We start from the raw sequence: 22,755 nt of genomic DNA, 5'->3' as shown, positions 1-22,755 counted from the left end.
CCTTAAACTTCCTCTGGCCGCTATTGTTTCTGCTGTGGGATGGGCTAGGGAGTCCACTTTTGTGAAATTCTACAGAAAGACAATCCAGCCTAGTAACCTTTTTGCAAGTGCAGTTCTTTCATAACTTCCATTTCTTATGTGTTTGTGTCTACACGTGACTGTGCCTTCTGGTTCTTGGTGTACTTTTTAACGTGTATTTGCTGGTGGACCCTGTGTGGTCTTTTGTTCTAGGATTCTGAGTTTTTTCACTGTGCATTGAATTTTTTGTCACATGACTCTGGGTTTATTTGTCATGTTTTGTTTGGGTTGACTTTATGTATAATAGATTTTTGTCATACTTCTTCTGTATTGTGTAATTATTCCCAGGGTAGGGCCTCTGTGTTTTTGTGTCACAACTTTGTTTTCTTCCAGTCCTTTGGTTATGTGTACATGTCTCTTGTTTTGTGACTGTTTTGCCTTACCTTTTCTGCATCTACTCTTGGGCAGTTCAGACAAATGAAATTTTTGGTTGGTATCATGGATTCCATTTTTTTGCTTGTTCCTTTTGTAGCCTGATTCGGGCTTTGGTTTCTTTAGGGCTTATGGTTTTTGCTTGTGGTTTGAGGAATCACTCTAAAGCTCTCATGGAGTACTGTGGTGACGTCAGTTAAAATGTCGTGAGGTGAAATTGTAAGATTAAACGAATACACTCGTGCCTCGGTTTTACGGACCCCCATTTAACGGATTTTGGAAGCTATGGACAAATTCTGGAGATTCCGATTTTATTTGAAAGTCCCGCGCACTACGGAGACAAAGTCTGTTGGTTCCAAAATTGACCACTAGTTGGCAGGCAGTCGCCTTGTTTACACGTGTCTCAGGACGTGCATCGCATTCCTTATTTTTTTTCCCCTTTTTTTCTGTGTTGTGCTTGAATTCTTGTACCAGTGATACAAATTCATTCACCATGCCGTCTGGAGCTTCAGTAGAAAGAAAGAAAAGGGTTAATTTAACCGTGGCACAGAAACTCGAGTTGATGAGAAAGTTGGAAAATGGCACGTCCGTCAAGGCGGTGTGTGAACAGTATGGTGTAAAAAAACAAACTGTTTCAGATATCCATAGGGCTAAGGCCAAGCTAACTGAGTATGCTGTGAAGTATTCTGTTGATGGTTATGCAAGTATGAGTGGTTCTGTAGCACCCCGCAAGCATATGAAGATTGGTAGTCAGAAGCAGTTAGATCGAAGCTGTGTACAAGTGGTATGTGCAGCAGAAGGCTTGTGGGAACAAGGTCACTTCTGGAACAATACGTAATGCGTGTGAACAGCTCAGTAAGCATTTAGATATTCAGTTCAGTGCTTGTGATGGTTGGTTATGGCGTTTCAGAAACAGGTATGGATTGCGTGATTCGGTAGTGAGGGGTGAAGCTGGCAGTGCAGATACAGTCGGTGCTGAGCTCTACCGGGTCAAACTTAATGAGTTGATTAAGGACAAAGGCCTTCTTATGCCCCAAGTGTACAACGCAGATGAAACAGGCTTATTTTGGCGCTCACTACCCAAGAATACTCAGGCACGGAAGGATAAAGAAGTTATGAGGGGGAAGAAGATGTGTAAGGAGATGATTTTGGCGCTTTGTTGCGCTAACACCGACGGTATGCACCGACACAAGCTGGTGATTGTTGGCAAGTCTGCTCATCCCCATGCATTGAAAGATCACATGCACACCTTACCAGTCCACTATTACCACTCCAGGAAAGCTTGGTTTAAAGTTTCGATTTTCTTTGACTGGTTTTTTAAGCATTTTGTACCAGAAGTACGACGGTACCAGGAGGATGTCTTGAAGTTTCACCCTGACGACGTAAGAGCTCTTCTTCTGCTAGATAATGCGCCTGCTCACCCTAGTGCTGACAAGCTTGTAAGTGCTGATGGCAAAATATGTGTCTTGTATTTGCCTGCCAACACCACATCACTCATCCAACCAATGGATCAAGGTGTCATCAGTGCGGTGAAAAGGAGATACCAAAGACGCTACTTAGATGAGGTTATGGTGGTAATCGAGACTGAGGAAGACAAACAAAATGACACCAGGGGCCTGCGCACATGAGAGAACATCAAGAGTTACACATTCAAGTCTGCAATTTTTAACTTTGCTAATTTGTGGAAAGACTTGAAAATTTCTACCTTAGCAAACAGCTGGAAGAAACTTCTACAGAACGCTGAACCTGATTACGACTTTGAGGGATTTGAAGCCGGCGATTTCCACCGTGTTCTATAGCGCGCAGACGAAAAAGACGTAACATTGGAAGATGTTCAAGAATGGCTGGATGAGAATGATGCTGATCCGGGATACCAAATACTATCAGATGAAGAGATTGCTGCGGAGGTGACCGGTACCCACGAGAGCAGCAGCAGTGACGACGAAGATGAGATGCCGGTAACACTGCCAAGACTGTCGGAGGTGAGGAGCTGTATGGACACTGTGCTACAGTTAGTGGAATTTACCAAGAGCAGAGATCTGAGTCTTCACTACAGTAACCTAAGATTGTTTAGAGAGGCCGTAATTAAGGAACAATATCAAAGTGGTAAACAGTTAAAGTTAGACACATTTTTCAAACCAGTAACTCTGCGCTCACCTCAGGCACCAAGGTTACCAACCAGTCCACCATCACCACAACACTCCACCTCACGTACAGGTACTAACACCCCACCAGCACAGCACCAGCACAGTAGTATTTCAGGTACAGATTCATTGGAGCTGCAAAGCTCCAGTGACTCAGAATAAATTTCTGAGGGCCACAGCATACCAATAGCACAACGCCTCTTCACCATCCATGGTAAGTCTAATTTTATGTATTAAAAATGTTGAATTTACTTTATTATGTTGTTTATTTACAGTGTATAGGTATTTTACAGTGCCAGATTGGACGGTGTGCTTAATTAAAAGTACAGTTCCTTCTCTTTCCTAATGTTATTGTTGATATCAGCCACTGTTAGCATACCATATACGAATCTGCCGGAAGCTACGGACAATCGGGACTATCGGACCAGTCTTCCCCCTTTTTGTCTGTAAAACCGAGGCATGAGTGTACTTACCGAGTATGATGTTTGATCATAATTTCACGAACATTTTAACTGCGTCACTGAGGTACTACATGCCCTGCCCGCCCGACCCAATAGGATGCTATATCTTGGTTTTTGTTTGGCTGCTTCCTCAAACCTACTCTCTAAAGGCTGACGTGGGGAATGGATGGCGATCGTCTCATGTAGTACCTCAGTGACGCAGTTAAAATGTTCATGAAATTATGATCAAACATCATACTTGGTAAGTATTCGTTTAATCTTACAATTTCACAGATCTTACCCAACACACTAGTTACTGACATTATACCAGGTGTGTCTGCTCTCTTTTACTCTATATTGAGGAAAATATCTCTTTACCCCCTCATTATACTTGTCTAGAAATATATCATACTTTTCTGGAATTATCTTTCCATGCATAATTTCTTTCCAATCAATACTACCAAAATAACTTTTTAATCCCCCAAAATTTGATTTAGCGTGGTTCCATCTCTTGTGTTTGTGTCCCTCATAATATTCCAAAATTTACCGATCCTCTAATTTGATTTCTAGGACCACGTGATCTCTTTTTTCTATTGGAGTATGATATTCGATGTTTGGACATGGCTCCGGTTTTTTGTAAATACCAAAACCAGCATTGATGGATCATCTTCCCCTCTATATCTTGTATAATCTTTCACCCATTGATCCAATGAGTTTACCATTGCCAGTTGTAGCACATCATCCCCCCAATGTCTAGCGCAACTGCTTGCATCCATTCCTTCTCAACTGACGTGTTTGCAGTTTAGATCTCCCACGAGCAGCACTCTTCTATCCTTCCTTAGCATGTTATCCAGCCAATTTAGTACTTCCTTTTGCATTTCCTTATGTACATCAAGCCTCCATGTATTAGTCTTTGGTGGTACATATGCAACTATGATACCTACTCCTTTTTTCCCTCCCATTGGTCCTTATTGTTATACTTAAAACCTCTGCCAGTCCATCTACAGACTGTATCTCTTCCACATATATATTCTCTCGAGTCATGATCAATACTCCTCCTCCTGCTTTTCCCTTCCTGTCTCTCCTCCAAACATTGTATCCTTGCTCTTTAAAATTCACTTGGACATCTTCACTTAACTTTGTTTCTGTCATACATACCACATCTGGCCCTTTTTCCAATATGTAATCTCTCACTTCCAAATTTCCTGATATAAACCCATCTATGATTGTATACATGACTCTTAATGCTCTCCTTCCCCTTCCCGAGTATACCATTTCCTCAATCTCATGTCTAGCACTCTCCAGTAAAACTTCTTTTCGTTCTCTGTCCTTCCTTCGTTTTTTTTCCTTAGCTTCACTCCTCCTTTTCCCTTTCTATCTGGTTCATCTCTCTCTTTATCCAGATATGCTTATATTCTGCCTTTTCAGCCAGCTTTCCAGTCCTAGCTAATATTTCTTCTATCCCTACTTGCGATCTCATTTTGACTTTTAGAGGTCTTTTGGTTTCCTCATCATATTTACCCAGTCTATATATTTCTTCTATTTCTTTTTCAAGACTCTGTTCTTTATCTTACACTACAGAGATAATTTCTTTAACCATTTCTTTCTCCTCCTTCTCCCTCACAAATTTCACTGGGTTCTTTTTTTCTTCTAGTCCATATATAACCATACACTTCTTTTTGTCCACCATATCTCTCACTAATTCTTCCTTTTCTTTGATCACCTGTATAACTGTGTCCTTAGTTTTTTCCTTTATTTGTTGCTTAACTACTTCAGCGAAATTGACTTTGTATTCTTCTCATTCGTTTTTTCCAAACCTTCTTCCATTCATCCACTTTCCTTTTGCTCTTCTCTTTGCCTGTCTCCAAACTGGAGTCCAGTTTTTCCTGCAGCCCTTGTAATGCAGCTTCATAATTTGTACATTTGCCCTTTAGGGCGCTATTCTCCCTTTTTATTTCCTCTAGTTTTTTCATCTCATGGTTCATTTTAACAGTACTTTCTAAGTTTAAACATCTCTCTCTCAGCTCTAGATTCTCCATAATCAGCTGGTCCTACCTTTCGAACATGACGCCCACCATCTCCTTCAAGGCTTTAAGTTCCTAATCCTTAATGATGATCCTTTTCATTTTAACTCTATCCTCCTTAAAGCCTGAAAACTCTCTCTCTCTACTCCAGTCACCCAGCTGTCTCAATCCCAGGGGGGGGTGTTTCTATAGTCTCACTTCTAGTTACCCTCGGTCTCGCTCCCAGTCCTTTGTTTACATGTCTGGCAGCACCAACCACGCCGTCCATGGCGTCATCCTCCTCCATACTTCTTTCAACCTCAAAATTTATGCAAATTCAATAACTCTTTGGAGACAGGACCTCTAAGCTAGCCCCCTGCCTCCATGTAACATCACTAGGTCTGCTGGGTTCCTCTCCCAAATTGGCAGCGTATCACACCGGAGCTCCAGTCTTGCGTCCACTCACTTCGGCTGACAGTGTGTGTGTGTATTTACCTAGTATTTACCTAGTTGTAGTTTTACAGGGCCTGGGCTTTATGCTCGTGTGGCCCCGTCTCCATATCTACACTTATCCAATTTCTCTTTAAAACTATGCACACTCGTTGCTGACAACACTTCCTCACTCAAACTGTTCCAAGTCTCAAAACATCTTTGAGGGAAACTATATTTTTTAACATCTCTCAGACATCTTCCTCTCAGTTTCTTACTGTGCAATCTTGTGCTTCTAATGTCATATTCTTCTCTCAGGATTAGTTTCTCATTATCCACTTGATCCATTCCGTTAAACAATTTATAAACTTGTATCAGATCCCCTCTCTCTCTTCTCTGTTCCAGGGTTGGTAGATCCATAGCTTTTAGTCTCTCCTCATATGTCATCCCTTTAAATTCTGGAACCATTCTTGTAGCCATTTTTCGTAGTCTCTCCAATTTCCTTATGTGTTTCTTTTTATGGGGGTCCACACAACTCCTGCATATTCCAATTTAGGTCTTATTTTAGTACTTGTGTGTGTGTATTTACCTAGTTGTAGTTTTACAGGGCCTGGGCTTTATGCTCGTGTGGTCCCGTCTCCATATCTACAATTATCCAATTTTTCTTTAAAATTATGTACACTCTTTGCTGATACCACTTCCTCACTCAAACTGTTCCAAGTCTCAACACATCTTTGCGGGAAACTAAATTTTTTAACATTTGCACTATAACATGAGGTCTACCACTGCATTATCCCTCCCTCATGGATATCACACATTTCCATACGTTCATTTTAGCGATAAACACTTAATTTGTACACATATCCTAGGAATGACTTAAATAGATGAGGAAGAAAGGTACAAAAAAACATGTTATCATATATTTCCATACATTCATTCTGACGATACACACTTCGTACATATTCTAAGAATGACACAAATAGATCATTGGAATTTTTCTCATAACCTTCCAGCAAAAATTATCGAGACTGTAACAGCTGATGACCAACACCTCGCATTCTCTTCAGAATCACCGTTTTTAGCGTCCAACCACAATCACTCAATTGCTGTGTGTGTGCTCCTGTCAATGGATCCACAAAATGTTGCTGGTGGTTCACTATAAAATGCTGGTACCCCATGGCATTTAGGTTGCTATAAGCAGACCACTCATCTGAACGAATCACCGAACCATATGCACAATCCCTTTCAATAATAGGGTTTAGAGTATTGCGATCACACCATTCCACCTAAAAGTATCGACAGTCTGAGCCTTGTGTAAGATCAAAAACCCAAGGCCCATCAATTCTACGCCTATGGTTTCTGTTGTTTTCTTGTTCTGCATTACTGTCCTCGGAGAGAGGAGCATTGTCTCCATTCAGCGTCTTTCCTCGGTTGTACTATACAAGCAACCCCCGCTTAACGAAGGTTCACAACGAAATTTCGCTACAACGAAGATTTCATTTTACTACCATCTGCTCATTTAACAAACACCAAACTCGCTTTAACGAAATTTTATCCAGGTAATTTTTTCCAAGTTTGAAAGCCCCACCGTATCACGCAAGCCAACAGGCTTTTGAATACACCAGCGCCTCTCGTGGATAACACGCGCACCACTCACTCCCCCTGTTCAAAACAATAACAGTGTCAGCAGCAGCTCATCTTCCCTCGCTCAACAACCACTAAAACGCCCTGCAATGTCGCCTAGCATTGCTAAGAAGACCAGGAAGTCTCTTACTCTCAAAGTGAAGCTGGATATTATTCACAGACACGAGGCGAGAAAACTAAAAGCATTGCTCGCCACCATTTTGACTCCATCTACTGTCTCTACTATTTTCAAGTCAGCAGACTCTATTAACTTTTATGTTAAGGTGATTAAACTATTTTCCAATATCTCATGATGGGTAAAAATGGTAAACCTAGAAATTGTCAGAAGACTGTTTGAATATTAATAATTATTTTCTCTTTGTTATTCTGAATATAATGATGTACTTTCTAGCTCGATGTGACCTCTGAAAGTTTAGTTATTGCCTTATCAAGGATTCCTCCTCCGCCCGCTGTGTGATCCGTCAAGCAGAAACAGCTCGGTGAGCGATGACACCACGCAAACACACACACACACTCTCTTTCTCTCTTTCATCTTGGAAGAGAAATTGTACCCTTCCAATGAGAGAGAGAGAGAGAGAGAGAGAGAGAGAGAGAGAGAGAGAGAGAGAGAGAGAGTATTCTTTCATCCCTTTTCGTATAGTTTCAAGCAAATAACACGTAGGTATCATCTCTCTCTCTCTCTCTCTCTCTCTCTCTCACACACACGCCCCCTTGATCGTCTTCCCAGAATACAAGAGGCATGCCTGAGTCCCCGTGAGCCACTCTGGGTTCTCAATACGATGTTTGGAGTCTGTTCTCCATCACCACTATCTCTGTCTTCTCTCTGTTCTGAGAAAACAGGTGGATCCTCTGAATAATTTTCAGAGTCACTACTGCTGTCTTCACTTTCTTCAGTTTCTTCCTCATAATCACTGTCACTGTAGTCGGGCTCAGAAGCACTGCTTAATAAAAAATTATCTGTCTTGTTCCATAGTGAGTTATGAACTGAGACGTCTCTTCGCTCTTATCAGGGTGCTTTTTAACATGGCGGGTCACTGGGGTTGCCAAGGGTCGCCCTCAGAATGGAAGAATAGCTTAGTTACCCCTAAATATACAGAGCTAGTGGCAACACTACGGGTGGAAAAAGAAGCCAGATACTTCCACTTGCCATCTGACTCGAGAAACCGCACGTGGAGCTCAAACGTGAGGCGCGAAAATTCTTGATTACAGGAACGATCGCTGTCGCTATGGATGCACTGATGCAATTGTTCATATACGATCACCGCAACATAAGGGTTAAGAAGGCTGGTGAGACTGTATCTTCCTTGCAAGCTAAAAGAACCACCTGAACTCATGACTCTACAATGGATAAAATGGAAAGCCTTGTGGAAATGTGGTACATAAGTTTTGTATGTGATACAATGATGCGCCCTTTGTTTATATTCCATAGGTTGCCAGTTAGTGTCTTTCCCGTTTCATTCTCCCTCCCTTCATAAATTCAAGATCATCAACATTATAAAGTTATGTACATACATACATTAGTGTACATTATAATGACTTAAATTAAACTGCCTAAATGTTTAACTTCATAATTTTTACTTTCATTAAACCTTTCAGTGTACTATGATGCACTCTCGCTTTGTTTACTCTCAATGGAAGTTCAAGTCAGGGTTCAAACTTGTTATAATCAGTTCACTTATCGAAGTTTCGCTTAACGAAGGGTTTTTTTAGGAACGTAACCCCTTCATTAAGCAGGGTTTACCTGTACTTCCGTCAACCAGCAAATCTTGCTTCATCAATTTGGATGGGGTTATCTGTTCCTATCATCTTTCCTCGTCGTTGATGAGAATATATGGCTGTACACACCTCTCGCCACATGTTGAACCAGTCAGTTACAGTACTGGTAGATTTTCATGTGAGAGTTGTTACTGCGAACATTGGTGTATCTAATACAAAGAGAAATATTAATTCTAATATTTCACACAAGCTCAGGTTGCAGTGCAATTTTTTGTTCATGTACGTATAATGGAAAAAATCATTTCCTGTACGAACAGACCGTGTAGTTTGAAAACCCTTTCAAGGGCAACGTAACACAGGCTTGAATTTTCCTCCTCTGTTACGCTTTCTTTTTTCCTGCATAACAGAACCATATTTATGGCATGGATCTGCTTCTTGAACTGTATCCAAGAGATTGTGCTCCCTTAAAAAGGTGAGTGCTGCTTCTTCTATCAGAATGGCTTTTCTATAAAATTCCTTCTGCAACATTTTGAAGTACCCTCAATTGATGTTAACTATTTTAGTACTCTCAATCGATGTCAACTATTTTAGGCCAAGGAGGAATCTGATTTAAAAGCTCCATTTGTTTCCTTTTATATGGGCAGGTCACGTGCATAGGCCACATGTTTGATGGACAAGTGAGGTGAGGGTCCCAGAGGGACATGGGTCACGCGGTAGACCTCAGGCTGCATCTGGGTAGGCCACATATGGCGGTAGACCTCACGCTAAAGTAGCACCGAACATTTGATGTATATAGTATTTCTAAAAGTAAATCAGAAAATATTCTTGAGTATTTATAACCAGTTGCCAGAGAAATTGTGCAACAGCTTGGATCAAGACAGATTAGAGCACCTATTTTGTTTACTTTAATTACATAACGTTTGGCAATAACTGTATCTATATATCTGCTATTTCCTGATTCTTAAAAGTTTCAGGAGGCAATTGTAACATATTACTACCTCTATTTTGTATTAATTCTTAAGTCTGCCAAACAACTGATAGCTCTACAACTGAATTTTCAGAAACCAATTACAATCACACATCAGAGAATATCTATATTGAAATTCTGGATTTATCGGTTAATGGGTTATAAACTTATCACCAATTATCGATTATTAGTGATGTTTTTCATTATCGATTCATTGATTATTGCAATTACTTATTTTCATCATTGCGTCCAGTTATGCTGGCAACGTATTAAGTTTTTATGGTATGGACAGCTGTGTCCTCCAATCACACAATGCCATCCTTGAAGCCAGCAATGCAATGACACCTTTTCATGAAACGACTACAAGCTGCGATAGTATACTCACTGTACTTTACCTCTATGATGTTTTATCGCAGATGCTTTTGAAAATCAACACATCACACCCAATACAGAGTTAAGCAAGATTTAGGTTAGGTTAAGTTTACTTAAGTTGCTAAGATTAAGTTTGGTTTGGTTTAGTTGGTCGGAAAAAATAAATTAGACAAAATTTCATATTTCCTAAAAGGTCTAAGGAGACAAACTGCTATATTTGGCAAAGTATAGGATCTATTGTGAAGTTAATCCCCAAACCTGTCTTGGGGGGACGAAAGAAGGGTAGGAAAATCAGGAGTGCAAACTTTTGTAGAAATATTCTTTAAATTTGCTTTAGCAAGTTTCTGGAAATTGTATATTGCTTGATATTCTGACCCTCGACTTTATCTGACTTTTAAGAATTGACCACAGGAAAAGAGGCTACGGATATCTACTTGTTCCCCATAACTGCCGCCGTTCTAAGGGCGAGAACAATAACAAGTAAAGATCAGGGTCTTCCTTCAAAAGACTGGACGGTACTGTCATAATATAGACGTCCCGTCCCTACAGCTGTGTTCATTTCCCGACTCCCCTTCGCAACTTTTTCACTCAACTGACGGGAAGAGTGAATGAAAATATGATATCCATAACTAACCTAACCCTACCTTTAAACACAACCTAACCTTACCTTGACTTTGACCTAACCTAAGCCTAACTTTAACCTACCTTAGCTAACATAACCTAGTTGAGGCGACACGCATCGCTGATGCGTCTCCCTCAGAAGCCTTCTGACCAATAGTTAGTAGTTGCGGAAGCCGGTGGTGGTCATTCCCAGGAACCACTCACACTCCATTGCTCCACTCGACATTATTCTCACACTCGCACACACTCCACCTCCAGTGTGTATTAAATTAAGTAAAGTCAAAATGAATATGTGGAAAGAACACAAAAATCTGGGTAAATAAATCATGCTTAACCACCTGACTCAGGCGCGTTGTGTTGACGTCCAGACGATCGTTGAGCAGCTGAAGTGAAGTGACGTCCGCGCCGCGCTGCTAAACCCTCACCCTTCCTTCACCCTCATTGCTACCACATACTCACTATGCTATTTGTAAATGTACATTAAAAATTCGGTGAGAAATATAAATATAATACAAAATGTGCAATGTAATGTATGCTACTATTGTATTAAGATTACTTAAAACAGTTGTTTGCCAATAAGCGGTAAGTAAGGAAGTTATATAGAAACCTGAGCCAGGAAAATACGAAGCGGCAAGAAGCGGATGGCCGGATGCATTCAATTCTTAATCTTCCGGTCAGTAGTTTACTGATATTTTTTTAATGTGAGCGTTTACTTTGAGGAAGAACCATTTTGCATTCAGTAATATAAAAGTATAGATGACCGATGGACATGGGTCATATGTAAGATGAGCATTGTCATGTGTGGATAATGGTGCCGAATAAAGTTGGACAACTTTTGGTGGGCTGGTGTCTTACGTTCGCCAGGTGGGTGTTTACGTAAAATAAATAAGCAATTAACAAGTTCATCATGAGTTATATTATGGAGTAAGGTTTGGGTAAAGATCCAGTTTAACTCCGGTGCTCTGATTTCCATACCTTCCCTAAATCCTTTGCGTCCACATATCAATATTGGGTTAGGTTAAATAAATCACGAGGTTAGGAGGTCGGGTAAATTTGCTGTTTAGGTAAAACTGCAGGGTTGGACCTCCCTCTTTTCCTCCATCCCACCCCCCAAACCCTCCCCAACAAGCTTGGGGGCCTGTGGGGAATCAGGGTTTTTTTGGGGGGGACATGAAAGAGCGATAAATGGACTGAAAATCTAGGGAAATTTCCCTAAAATAAAAAAATTGGGATAAAATTTAAGTTTCAAGCAATACGGTAGAATGATTATATACCTAACCTACTCCCCCTGGACACCCCTTAAGGTTACTAACCTAACCGGGGAGGCTGCACCCCCATGGACCCCCCTAAAGTTACTAACTTAACCTAAGCTTATTAATCTAACCTAACCGGGGGGGCTGCACCCCCATGGACCCCCCCTAAGGTTACTAACCTAACCTAAGCTTATTAACCTAACCTAACCTAACCTAACCGGGGGGCCTGTGCCCCCATGGACCCCCGCCAAGGTTACTAACCTAACCTAAGCTTATTAATCTAACCTAACCTAACCTAACCAGGGGGGCTGCAACCCCCTCCTGCACCCCCCTAAGGTTACTAACCTAACATAACATATCCTTGGCTAGTAACCTAGCCACGCGATAGTAACCTAGCCATGCAATAACAGTAAAGTATCTAGGGAAATTTCCCTAGATTTAAAAAATGCATTTATCGCTCTTTTATACCTCCTCCCCCAAAAACCTCCCGATATGATGTTGATAATATAATAAGACATTCATCAATGTGACACGTTTACGGTTGATATGGAGATATTAGAAAATACGTAATAAATAACAAACTTACCAAATTAGGAAGACTGTGCAGCAGCAGCTGTCTCCTGAGAACGGATAGGGTCATATGGGCTATACAGGGAAGCTGCCTCAAGGAGAAATGCGTGGAAGCGTTTATTCTCAGTAAAACTGCAGGGTTGGACCTCCCTCTTTTCCTCCATCCCACCCCTCCAACCATTACCAACACATGAACACAAGCATTAATTTGTGTAACTTCACTTGGAAGGGATGATTGTGGACTTAGTTTCTGGAGGTGGCACGCTATTAATTAATTACTACGGCCTTACAAAAGCCTTCCCCACATTGAAAGCATCACAGACATGTTCTATAGTAAATACTCTATCACGTTGCAATGTGCTTTTAATGAATAGAGAGGAGGTCCAACCCTGCAGATATACGGCAGTTTGAGCCAATATACCCTATCTTCAATTTCTTTTTCCCTAAGTCTGATAAACTTGGGGACCTCCTGGGAAAGCGGGGAAAGCAAAAAATGAGGCAATTTGGGGGGTCCACAAAATCTAAGGAAAAAATACCCATTTTTAAGGGAAAAAAAGGGGGAACCACAAAAGTCATGACTACTTTTCACTGAAATTATCCTAACCTAACATAATAACCTAGATGGGGCTGCACCCCCCGGACCCCCCTAAATTATCCTAACCTAACCAAACCTAACGATCCAAAAAATCTAAGGACAAAAACCTAATGTAACATAACCTAACCTAACCGGGGGTGCTGTGCCCCTCCAGACCCCCCCCACAACACTAACCTAACCCTAACATAAACCTGATCTAACGTTACCTAACCTAGCCGGACCCCCCCCTACAACAGTAACATAACCCTAACATAAACCTAACCTAACGTAACCTAACCTAGCTGGGAGGAGCTGTGCCCCCCGAATCCCCCTACATCACTAACCTAACCTAATGTAACCTAACCTAACCGGGGGGGGCACAGCCCCCCCAGAACCCCCTCCAACACTAACTTATCCCTAACATAAACCTAACCTACTGTATCCTTGCTTTAGGGCAGCTTCCCTCCCCCCACACCGGTTCTCTTATAGCTTCACACAGTATGCCCTACCTCTACCAGTACCCCTCCTCACAATACCTTAACGAAAGGATGAAGGTCCTGGCTGGTCCTCTTCTCGATTGTACACTGACTTGCATTGCAGGAGCGATGATTTCCCAGTACACTTAACCCTCGGCTATCGCTCCCAATTGGGGCCGAAATAGCCGCGCCATAGCCGAAAACGCAATAGCCGAATTGGTCTTGGCGGGAAGGCAGTTTTGGCCAATGAGCGCTCAGATATTCCATGACGTCATGGCGGGGCGCGCTATAGCAGGCATCTGAGGTTGCGATAATGAAATTTTAGCAGCTTTTCATGGGTGCACGATAGCAATAAAGCGATAGCCAAAGTCACGATAGCTGAGGGTTGACTGTAATCAAATTCGCAACCTTTACAACTAGTGTCACTGGTGGCCATGGCTGAACTGCGCACATAGATGTCTCTGTCCACCTGTCTGCCCAGTTGTGCCCCACCTACGAATACATATAGCAAATTCCCATTGGCGCAGCTCGTGGTGTTAAGAGGTGGTGGCACGTCATTGGACAAAAGAACTATAGACACAATAAGAATCCTATTCAGCAGTTACCCACAAACCCCAGCTAGAAATAAATGGAAGTCAGTGTTCTGCTCATTTCCGAGTGTGATGGAGCTCCGTGGCTTGCCGCATCTTGCTGGACTTAGAAAAAACTCACCGAACACCGCGTGGCGCCCTTAAGAGCACCGCGCACTGATCGGTATCGACTTAGCGCGGTGCCCACTATTGTGCGAGCCTTAAATAAATAAGTAAATTAATAAGTGAATTCTAGGTTAAGTTATATCCATAGTTAGGTTAAGCATTTCAGTTCATTGTCTTAGTGTCCACCCCTGTACATTTTCAGCGTAATTTTTTACATTGCCAAAGTAATAAACCGTATATTATTATTATTATTATTATTATTATTACATTTGAAGGCTTGTGCTTAAATTATTACTTATTTCCGATAGTCTAAAATGGGGTTAGAAATGCTCATAGAAGTGTGATGTAGACCTTGAGAGTGTGTATAGTTATGTGTGGTGTATTGGCTGAAACTGCAATAATACCGGATGTCGGTATATATCCTTTAAAGTAATGCCTTACAGTGGTGTGTGAGTTAGGGATTTTTCCAGTTTTTACTAGATTTTTGGTTTAAGGAAACCTAACCTACCTATCACTTGTCGGCACTGTCCCCGAGAAGCCGTCCCGCGCGCTCACCTCGATTCCCGTCTCTCACTTCGCAGCTCCTCCACCCAGCTGATTTGACGTCACATATATGAAGCCACGCTATTGGTCAGCGAGAGAGAGAGAGAGAGAGAGAGAGAATATGAAAACGAATAAGGAGAGAGAGAGAATATGAAAACGAATGAGGAGAGAGAGATAGAGAGAGTATGAAAACGTATAAGGAGAGTGAGAATATGAAAATGAATAAGGAGAGAGAGAGAGAGAGAGAGTGTATGATAACGAATAAGGAGAGAGAATATGAAAACGAATGAGAGAGAGAGAGAGAGAGAGAATATGGCAATGAATAAGGCAGCGTTTCTCATCCTTTTTACTCTTGCGTAACCCTTCAAATACATCACATGTCCCAAGGAACCCCTGCGCAAAAACAAATTTGTATACCATATATTTCTCATTTAATGTGACGTCAAATCTGCTGGGTGGAGGACCTGCAAAGGGGAGCCGGGAATTGAGACGAGTGCGCAGGACGGCTTCTCGGGGAGAGTGCCAATTTGTCTGCCACTTTTTACTAATGTGTTATGCATACAGAGGGTTTTGTAAAGGTTTGTAAAAAGGAACGAAAATTCAGGCGCCAATGTAATACTGATCATTTACACAAATGAACAAAATTTTGTGGTAAATAGCTCGAACTAGGACAAGCAAATAAGGATTTTTTTCTAGATACCTATAGATATACCATCCTTAATTAAAGGCTAGAGTGCCATGTTTCCCAAACCTGCAATGAGTAACCTTTGTGATATGTGTAAAAAACATCACAAACAAGGTAAACTCGTACTAATGAATGTTTGATATTCACAATATGATGTATCAAAGAAAAAGAAACTTATTAACCATAAGGTATTTACACGAGGCTGAAAAAACGTGGCATAAGTATTTTAGTGTTGCTTTAAAATCTTTATGTACTTTGTTAACTCACTGGAATTGTAAGGTACTATAGCAATTATGTTTTTATAAGATAACCTGATAATATGAAAGTAGGAGATACATCGGTTTCTCATTATAAATGTTTTGAAACTTCTCCTGACCGGCAACACTCAAGGACAGAGAGAAATTGTGGAATTTACAATTAAAACTGTTTGACATTCATTGTGAGACATTCCCAGACACATATGAAGCAGTTGAGCTTAACAATCTTAAGAAAATATCTAATCACAGCGGATATATACACAATTGGCAGCCAGATAGAAGATTGGCTAAAGTATGAAAACAGGAAACACGGGAGAAGGACTGAATATTAATACTCAGTCTCAACTGATTGCTGCTTTGGTAGAAGGGGCAGATTTATTGGAGACATGTGTTATGCTGAGAGACACAGTCATTAATTTGAGTAGCATCATATCCACTCTATCAGAGGATGTTAATAGTTTGAGAGAAAAGATAGTTCATTTGGAGATGTGTCTCGATGTTACGCAAGTAAATCAACTATGTCAGGATATGACTAGTTTACAACTACAAGTGACTGTGGACGAGCAACTTGATGTCCAACTTCTTACGGATGGATCCCGTGATAGACGGGAGTGTGCAGACATGTCAGCTATGGACCAACGGTCTGTAGACAAGCCTCTTATTACCAATGGAGGTGGGGACAGTCCCCAGGCTGGTCAGGGGCCTGAGGATGGAACTCAGCCAAACCAGCAACCTGTGGAAGGGCTCCGTGTTGAACGGCAGCCTGTGGACGGAACATGTGCAGAACAGAGACCTGCAGACAGGCCCCATGATGTTCCTGAGTCTGAGGATGGAACTCGTCCTGATCAGCGACCAGCAGAAGTCTCAGGCTGACCAATGGCCGTTAGACGGACCCTGGGGTGATCAAAAGTCTACGGATGGGCCCCACAATGTTTAAAGGTCTCCACGAGATGTTTCGGCAAGTAGGGGAAGGCACCGATGATGACCAATGACCCTCAAACTTGCCCCAACGACATATGCATCAAGATGAGATGGAGAGCGAGTTTAGGTTACCAGCTGAGCAACAGTGCCGCTTTCAAATCCAAGCTGCTAACAATGGTGACCCCTTGAAGGGATGTATAGCAGTATACATGGGACACATGGCTGAAAACACTACAATTGAGTACAGTAAGTCCTCGTTTTACACTAGTTTAGTATACGATAAATTCGCAGATACGATAATTGACAATTATTACCATTTTTTCAATTTACAATAAAAAAATCACACTTACGGTATTTGAAATTCCCGCCGCCTGTGATTGTGGCGCTGCACTGCGACCAAGTCGGACCAACAACAAACCAGTCACTTTCGCGCCAGCACAACGAATAACAGTGAGACTGCTCGGTGATTTACTTACATTATTCTCTGCATTTAAGACTAATTCCTGTCCAAAATGTCACTGAAATGTAATTTGGATCTTGGTGAAGAAGTGAGTAAGGGTGAACGAGCCAGGAAAAGTTTAATGTTGGAAACGAAGCTTGATATAGTCAAGAGAAAAGAACTTGGGGAAGGCTCGTCAGCTATAAGCCGTTCCCTGAATTTACTACAGTTGCTACTGTTTTGAGGAATGCTTCAAGTGTTAAGGAGGCAGCAGCTAATGCTTCAAGCCTGCAGGTAAAATTGCTGACAAAACATCGGGAACCCATTATGGATCGGATGGAGGGTTTACTTAAAATTTGGATAGACAGCCAAAAACGCCAGCATGCCCCACTCGTTGAGCCTCATTTCAGAAAAGGCCCTGTCTATTATTGAAACCTTGAAGGTTGAGATGGATGTTCGTTTACTTTTTTCGATTGACTTTCATACTGAGCTGGAACGTATTCCTATCTAATACATGTTAAAACGGGTTTGGTTTACACTAATTTCGGTTTACAATAGCTTTTTGAGGAACGCATTTCTAGTGTAAAACGAGGACTTACTGTATATGAAGAAACATCTAAGTGCTATTGGTGTTAAGGATGTCTGCTGTGATTAATCTCAATTGTAGAGTAGATTCTCATTCTGTGTAAGTGTTGACTCTTTGGAAGGGAAAGAGAAACTCTATAATGGTGAGCACTGGCTGTCAGGTGTTCAAATATGACACTTTCAGAAAAAAAACCTGTTAAGGCACACATGTATGGTTGGCGCCGGCACTATCAAAATGTAGAAAATTGGTCATCCTCATCTAAGCATCGAGCGTCTGGTTCCTATACACACTGGAGATTCACCACCTGTAATAATCATAGAGGAACCCAGCCTCCTCAGCAACTGTTTGATTATGACCATCTTCCCAGGAAATTTTAGTATCACTAGATCTGGATTAGGAGAAAAAGTAGTGAGTGATGATATACATAAACAACAAAATTCAGTGATAAAGATTTTACTGTTATATCATATAACTGTAAGGGTTTGAAGTCATCGTTTGGGTTTATAGATTTTGATTTATTGCCAAAATGTGACTTATTGTTTCTTTGTGAATACTAGTGAACTCCATATGAACTGTTTGCTTTGAAAAAGTGATTTAGTAATATAGAGAAGAGATGAATATACATGAAATCAGTGTCAACCTTGAAGAAGCAGTGGTGGGGCAGCCGTATGGTGGAGTTGGTTTTATTGGAAATGAGATTCCTAATGTCACCTATGTACCCTTACATATGGACAATGACAGGATAGCAGGTGTTCAGCTGATTTCTTGTCAACATGTTATACTCACAGTACACTATTTGGAATATATATACATGCCTTTCCACAATGGGAGAAGTGTTCAAGTACAACTTTACAATGATACCCTTGACAAATTACAGTTTGCTATTGATAACTTGACGGGTCCTTTTGTTATTGTATGTAACATGAATGCTCCTCTTCCATCCCAAAACATGCTGGATAGATATTGGTACAGACAACATCCATTTAACAATCATAGCTTTCTTTGCGTGTCAAATTTTATGTTTGATCAGAATTGTAATTACACGTATTTTAATGCTAATTTTAGGTCATATATTGATCACATTTTTATACCAGAACATTTTATGAGTAATATCAAAATTTATTCTATTATGTCAGTTGGAGAGCAATGTAAGTGATCACTTCCCAGTGTCAATATGTATGAAACTGAATGTGAACTCCCAAGACAACATTTTTGGTAATGCCTTGCTATCCCCACATTAAGGTGGTAATTCGATGACTCGATATCAATATCGGTTTTTTGGCTCTCCCATTGCTATTTTTTCACCGAATTCAATAATATTTATACACAAGGTGTACGTTTATGGTGTACGTCTTCAGTGTTAATTTGGTACACAAATGTGGCGTAGTTTTTTTGCAATAAATATTTTTTCGGCGATAAGAAAATAATTCAAAATACCATTATAAAATCAAAACTAATAACAGTGTGGCAATTTCCTCTTAACCACATATAATATACATAACAACAAATAAATGTTAGCATCGGCATACACATAACCTATGTTATAACAATTTCATTACACACCAAATTGTTACCTTTTTTTTTCATCAAAAATTTGAGTTTATAAGCCTGTTGTAAATTTATTTGAGTGAGTTCATGCATTATCATGCTAGCATTTGTTAAGATGAGGTTGTTGATCATTTTGCTACAAAAATTTTTGAAATTGACCAATTACTGAAAAAGTTATTCAACAGTATATGCTGAAAAACTGAAAGTCGAGAAAAACGCATTTTTCTGTGAACATCTTCAAAACCCCCACATAACTCGCTTCCTCACTCGGGGCAATGGTTTCCTAGCAGGTGGGCTTTAAGATAGGAGGTACCCTAAAAAGTATCCCCTTTAGCCCATAAATTCCCGTGAAAAGCCCACATGGTATAAAAAAAAAAAAAAATAACTCACTCCAATATGTACCAAACTCAGATATGTACTTACATAATCCCTTGACAACTGCTTGGAGGCTGGTAGTGGCTGTTTAGATAGTTTCATGCCATGTTACATCATGGCCTTACACGTGGCATTGTCACAATTTGGGAACCCAACACGTGTAAAATACGATCAACAGGTAGGCTGCATGCACGCGCACTCCCTAAGGCTGTATCGATTGGTACTGAGGGAGTAGCGTCTTCCTCACCCTCACTGCCTGATACTAAACTATCGTACATCACGCAAAAATAAATAAAACAGCTAAAAAAAAATAATAAATACAAGCAAAACAAAGACTAGAAGAAAAAGGCGTATGCACTTGGGTATTGAAAGGGCCGGCCCTTTAAACCCGCCATTACCAGGTAAGCAGTGCGTTATGTGCCTGGCAACTTCGGCCATGGCTTCCCTCTCCAGAGACGAACCCAAGTACCAAGTTTCCAATTTTTCAATTTTTTTGACCAAATTAACGAATTTCCACCTTAATTGGTCAGATTCTCAAGTTAGGGATTGCTATTCTCAACATATGAAGGTGGCTTCATGGAACCTGCTGATTATTGATGTTTCAGCGGTTGATACAGATGATGAGGCAAAATTAGTTATTGATTCTATGTATTTACCTAGTTTACCTAGTTGTAGTTTTACAAGGCCTGGGCTTTATGCTCGTGTGGTCCCGTCTCCATATCTACACTTATCCAATTTTTCTTTAAAACTATGTACACTCTTTGCTGATACCACTTCCTCACTCAATTGTTCCAAGTCTCAACACATCTTTGCGGGAAACTAAATTTTTTAACATCTCTCAGACATCGTCCCTTCCTTAGTTTCTTACTATGCGATCTTGTGCTTCTAAAGTCATATTCTTCTCTCAGGATCAGTTTCTCATTATCCACTTCATCCATTCCGTTAATCAATTTATAAACTTGTATCAGATCCTCTCTCTCTTCTCTGCTCCAAGGTTGGTAGATCCATTGCCTTTAGTCTCTCCTCATATGCCATCCCTTTAAATTCTGGAACCATTCTTGTAGCCATTTTTGTAGTCTCTCTAATTTTCTTATGTGTTTCTTTTATGGGGAGTCCACACAACTCCTGCATATTCCAATCTAGGTCTTATTTTAGTACTTATCAATTTCTTCATCATTTCCTTGTCCATATAGTGAAATGCTACTCCAATATTCCTTAGCAAATTATACATCTCTCTGAAAATTCTATCAATATGGCTAACCGGTTGATTATTTTCTTCCATTGTCACTCCCAAGTCCTTTTCCTTTTTTACTTTTTCTAGTTCTACTCCATCTCCCATCTTATAGATTCCCACTGGTCGTCTTTCACTTTTTCCCATTTCCATGACATGGCTTTTGTCCACATTGAATTCCATCTCCCATTTTTTGCTCCATTTCCAGATCTTGTTTAAGTCTTCCTGTAGTATTTCACAATCCTCTTTTGTTTAATGACTCTGCACAGTTTCGCATCGTCCATAAACAGATTTATGTAGCTGTTCACTCCTCTGGCATGTCATTTATATATACGAGAAAAAGTATTGGTGCCAATACTGACCCCTGTGGCACTCCGCTGTCTACTGTTCTCCACTTGGACTTCATATCTTTAACTATCGTCCTTATTTCTCTCCCCTTAAGTAATTCTTCATCCATCTCAATGTGCTTCCTTTTAAGCCACCCTTCTCCTCTAACTTCCATAGTAATCTTTCATGTGGCACTTTATCAAAAGCCTTTTTTAGATCTAAATAAATACAGTCAACCCATCCTCTCTCTCTTGTACTTTATCAACTATTCTAGAGTAGAAACTCAATAAATTTGTCACACATGACCGACCTTTTCTAAAACCAAATTGGCTATTTGATAATATTTTGTTGTCTTCAAGAAACTCGATCCATTGCTTCTTTATTACTTTTTCACACATCTTGCATATTACACTAGTTAGTGATACCGGCCTGTAATTTAAAGGTTCTTCCTTCCTTCCGCTCTTATATATGGGAACCACCTCAGCTCTTTTCCACTCCACTGGCACTGTTCCATTTTCTATTGAGCATTTTATGATGTTGTATATTGGACTTGCTAGTTCTTCCCTACATTCTTTCAGTATTCTGCCTGAGACTTCATCCGGTCCCATTGCCTTTTCCTCATCCAATTCCGTCATCAACTTTTTATTTCAAGCTTGGTTACTTTAATCTCTTTCATATAGACAGTCTCTCTATTACCCTGTGGTCTTTCAAATTTGGATTCCTTAGTAAAGACCTCATGAAATTTACTATTTAACAGTTCTGCCATACTTTTGGGTCTTCCACCATTCCGTTTTCTCCTTTTAACCTTTCTATTGTTTCTTTTTGTCTTATTTTTCCATTTATGAATCTGTAGAACAATTTTGGTTGTTCCTTACATTTTTCGACAATGTCCTTTTCATAGTTCTTTTCTTCTTCCTTTCTCACCTTAGCATATTCATTTCTTGCTGTTTTGAAGTTTTCCTTATTTTCTGGATTTCTGTTTCTTCTCCACCTTTTCCATGCTCCATCTCGTTTCTCCTTTGCCCTAGCACATCTTGCATTAAACCAATCTTTCTTTCCTTCTTCTTTAGGTCTATATTTGGAACATATTCCCTGACCCCAGTTTTGTATATTTCCAAAAATAAGTTATATTTCTCTTGAACCGTTAATGAGTTTTCCATCTCCTCCCAGTTTACGTTTTAAAATAGTTCTTGAGATTCTCAATATCAGCCTTTCTGTAATTTAATCGGTCTCCTTTGTATGATTCATCTCTATCTTCCTTTCCTTCTTCTATATCCATCTCTAATATTACATGGTCACTCTTTCCCAATGGGCACTTGTATCTTATATCATCGTTAATTGGTATATCCCTTGTAAAAACTAGGTCTAATCTTGCCGGCTCATCGTTTCCTCTGAATCTTGTGTTTTCCTTTACTCTTTGGACCATCAAATTATCTATCATTAGGTTCAGGAATCTATCTCCCCAGGCATCTTCCCCCCATACCACTTT

General features: G+C 40.4%; 1 protein-coding gene across 10 annotated transcripts in view; it reads left to right on the top strand.

The window, feature by feature from the left end:
- Positions 1 to 11,308: 11,308 nt before the first annotated feature.
- LOC123516406 (UPF0565 protein C2orf69 homolog) overlaps positions 11,309 to 22,755 on the top strand; it is a 268,076-nt gene continuing 256,629 nt past the window's right edge. For 3 of the 10 annotated variants that reach the window (XM_045275670.1, XM_045275666.1, XM_045275663.1), the window contains exon 1: positions 11,309 to 11,459. In XM_045275670.1, coding sequence (XP_045131605.1) covers positions 11,428 to 11,459 — 32 coding nt within the window. In that variant the 5' untranslated portion in view covers positions 11,309 to 11,427. The other 7 variants (XM_045275662.1, XM_045275667.1, XM_045275665.1 and 4 more) reach the window with 5 other exon arrangements.

The sequence above is a fragment of the Portunus trituberculatus genome, chromosome 41 (assembly GCF_017591435.1).
Source record: "Portunus trituberculatus isolate SZX2019 chromosome 41, ASM1759143v1, whole genome shotgun sequence".
NCBI lineage: Eukaryota > Metazoa > Arthropoda > Malacostraca > Decapoda > Portunidae > Portunus > Portunus trituberculatus.
This window is presented reverse-complemented; position numbering and strand designations above follow the sequence as displayed.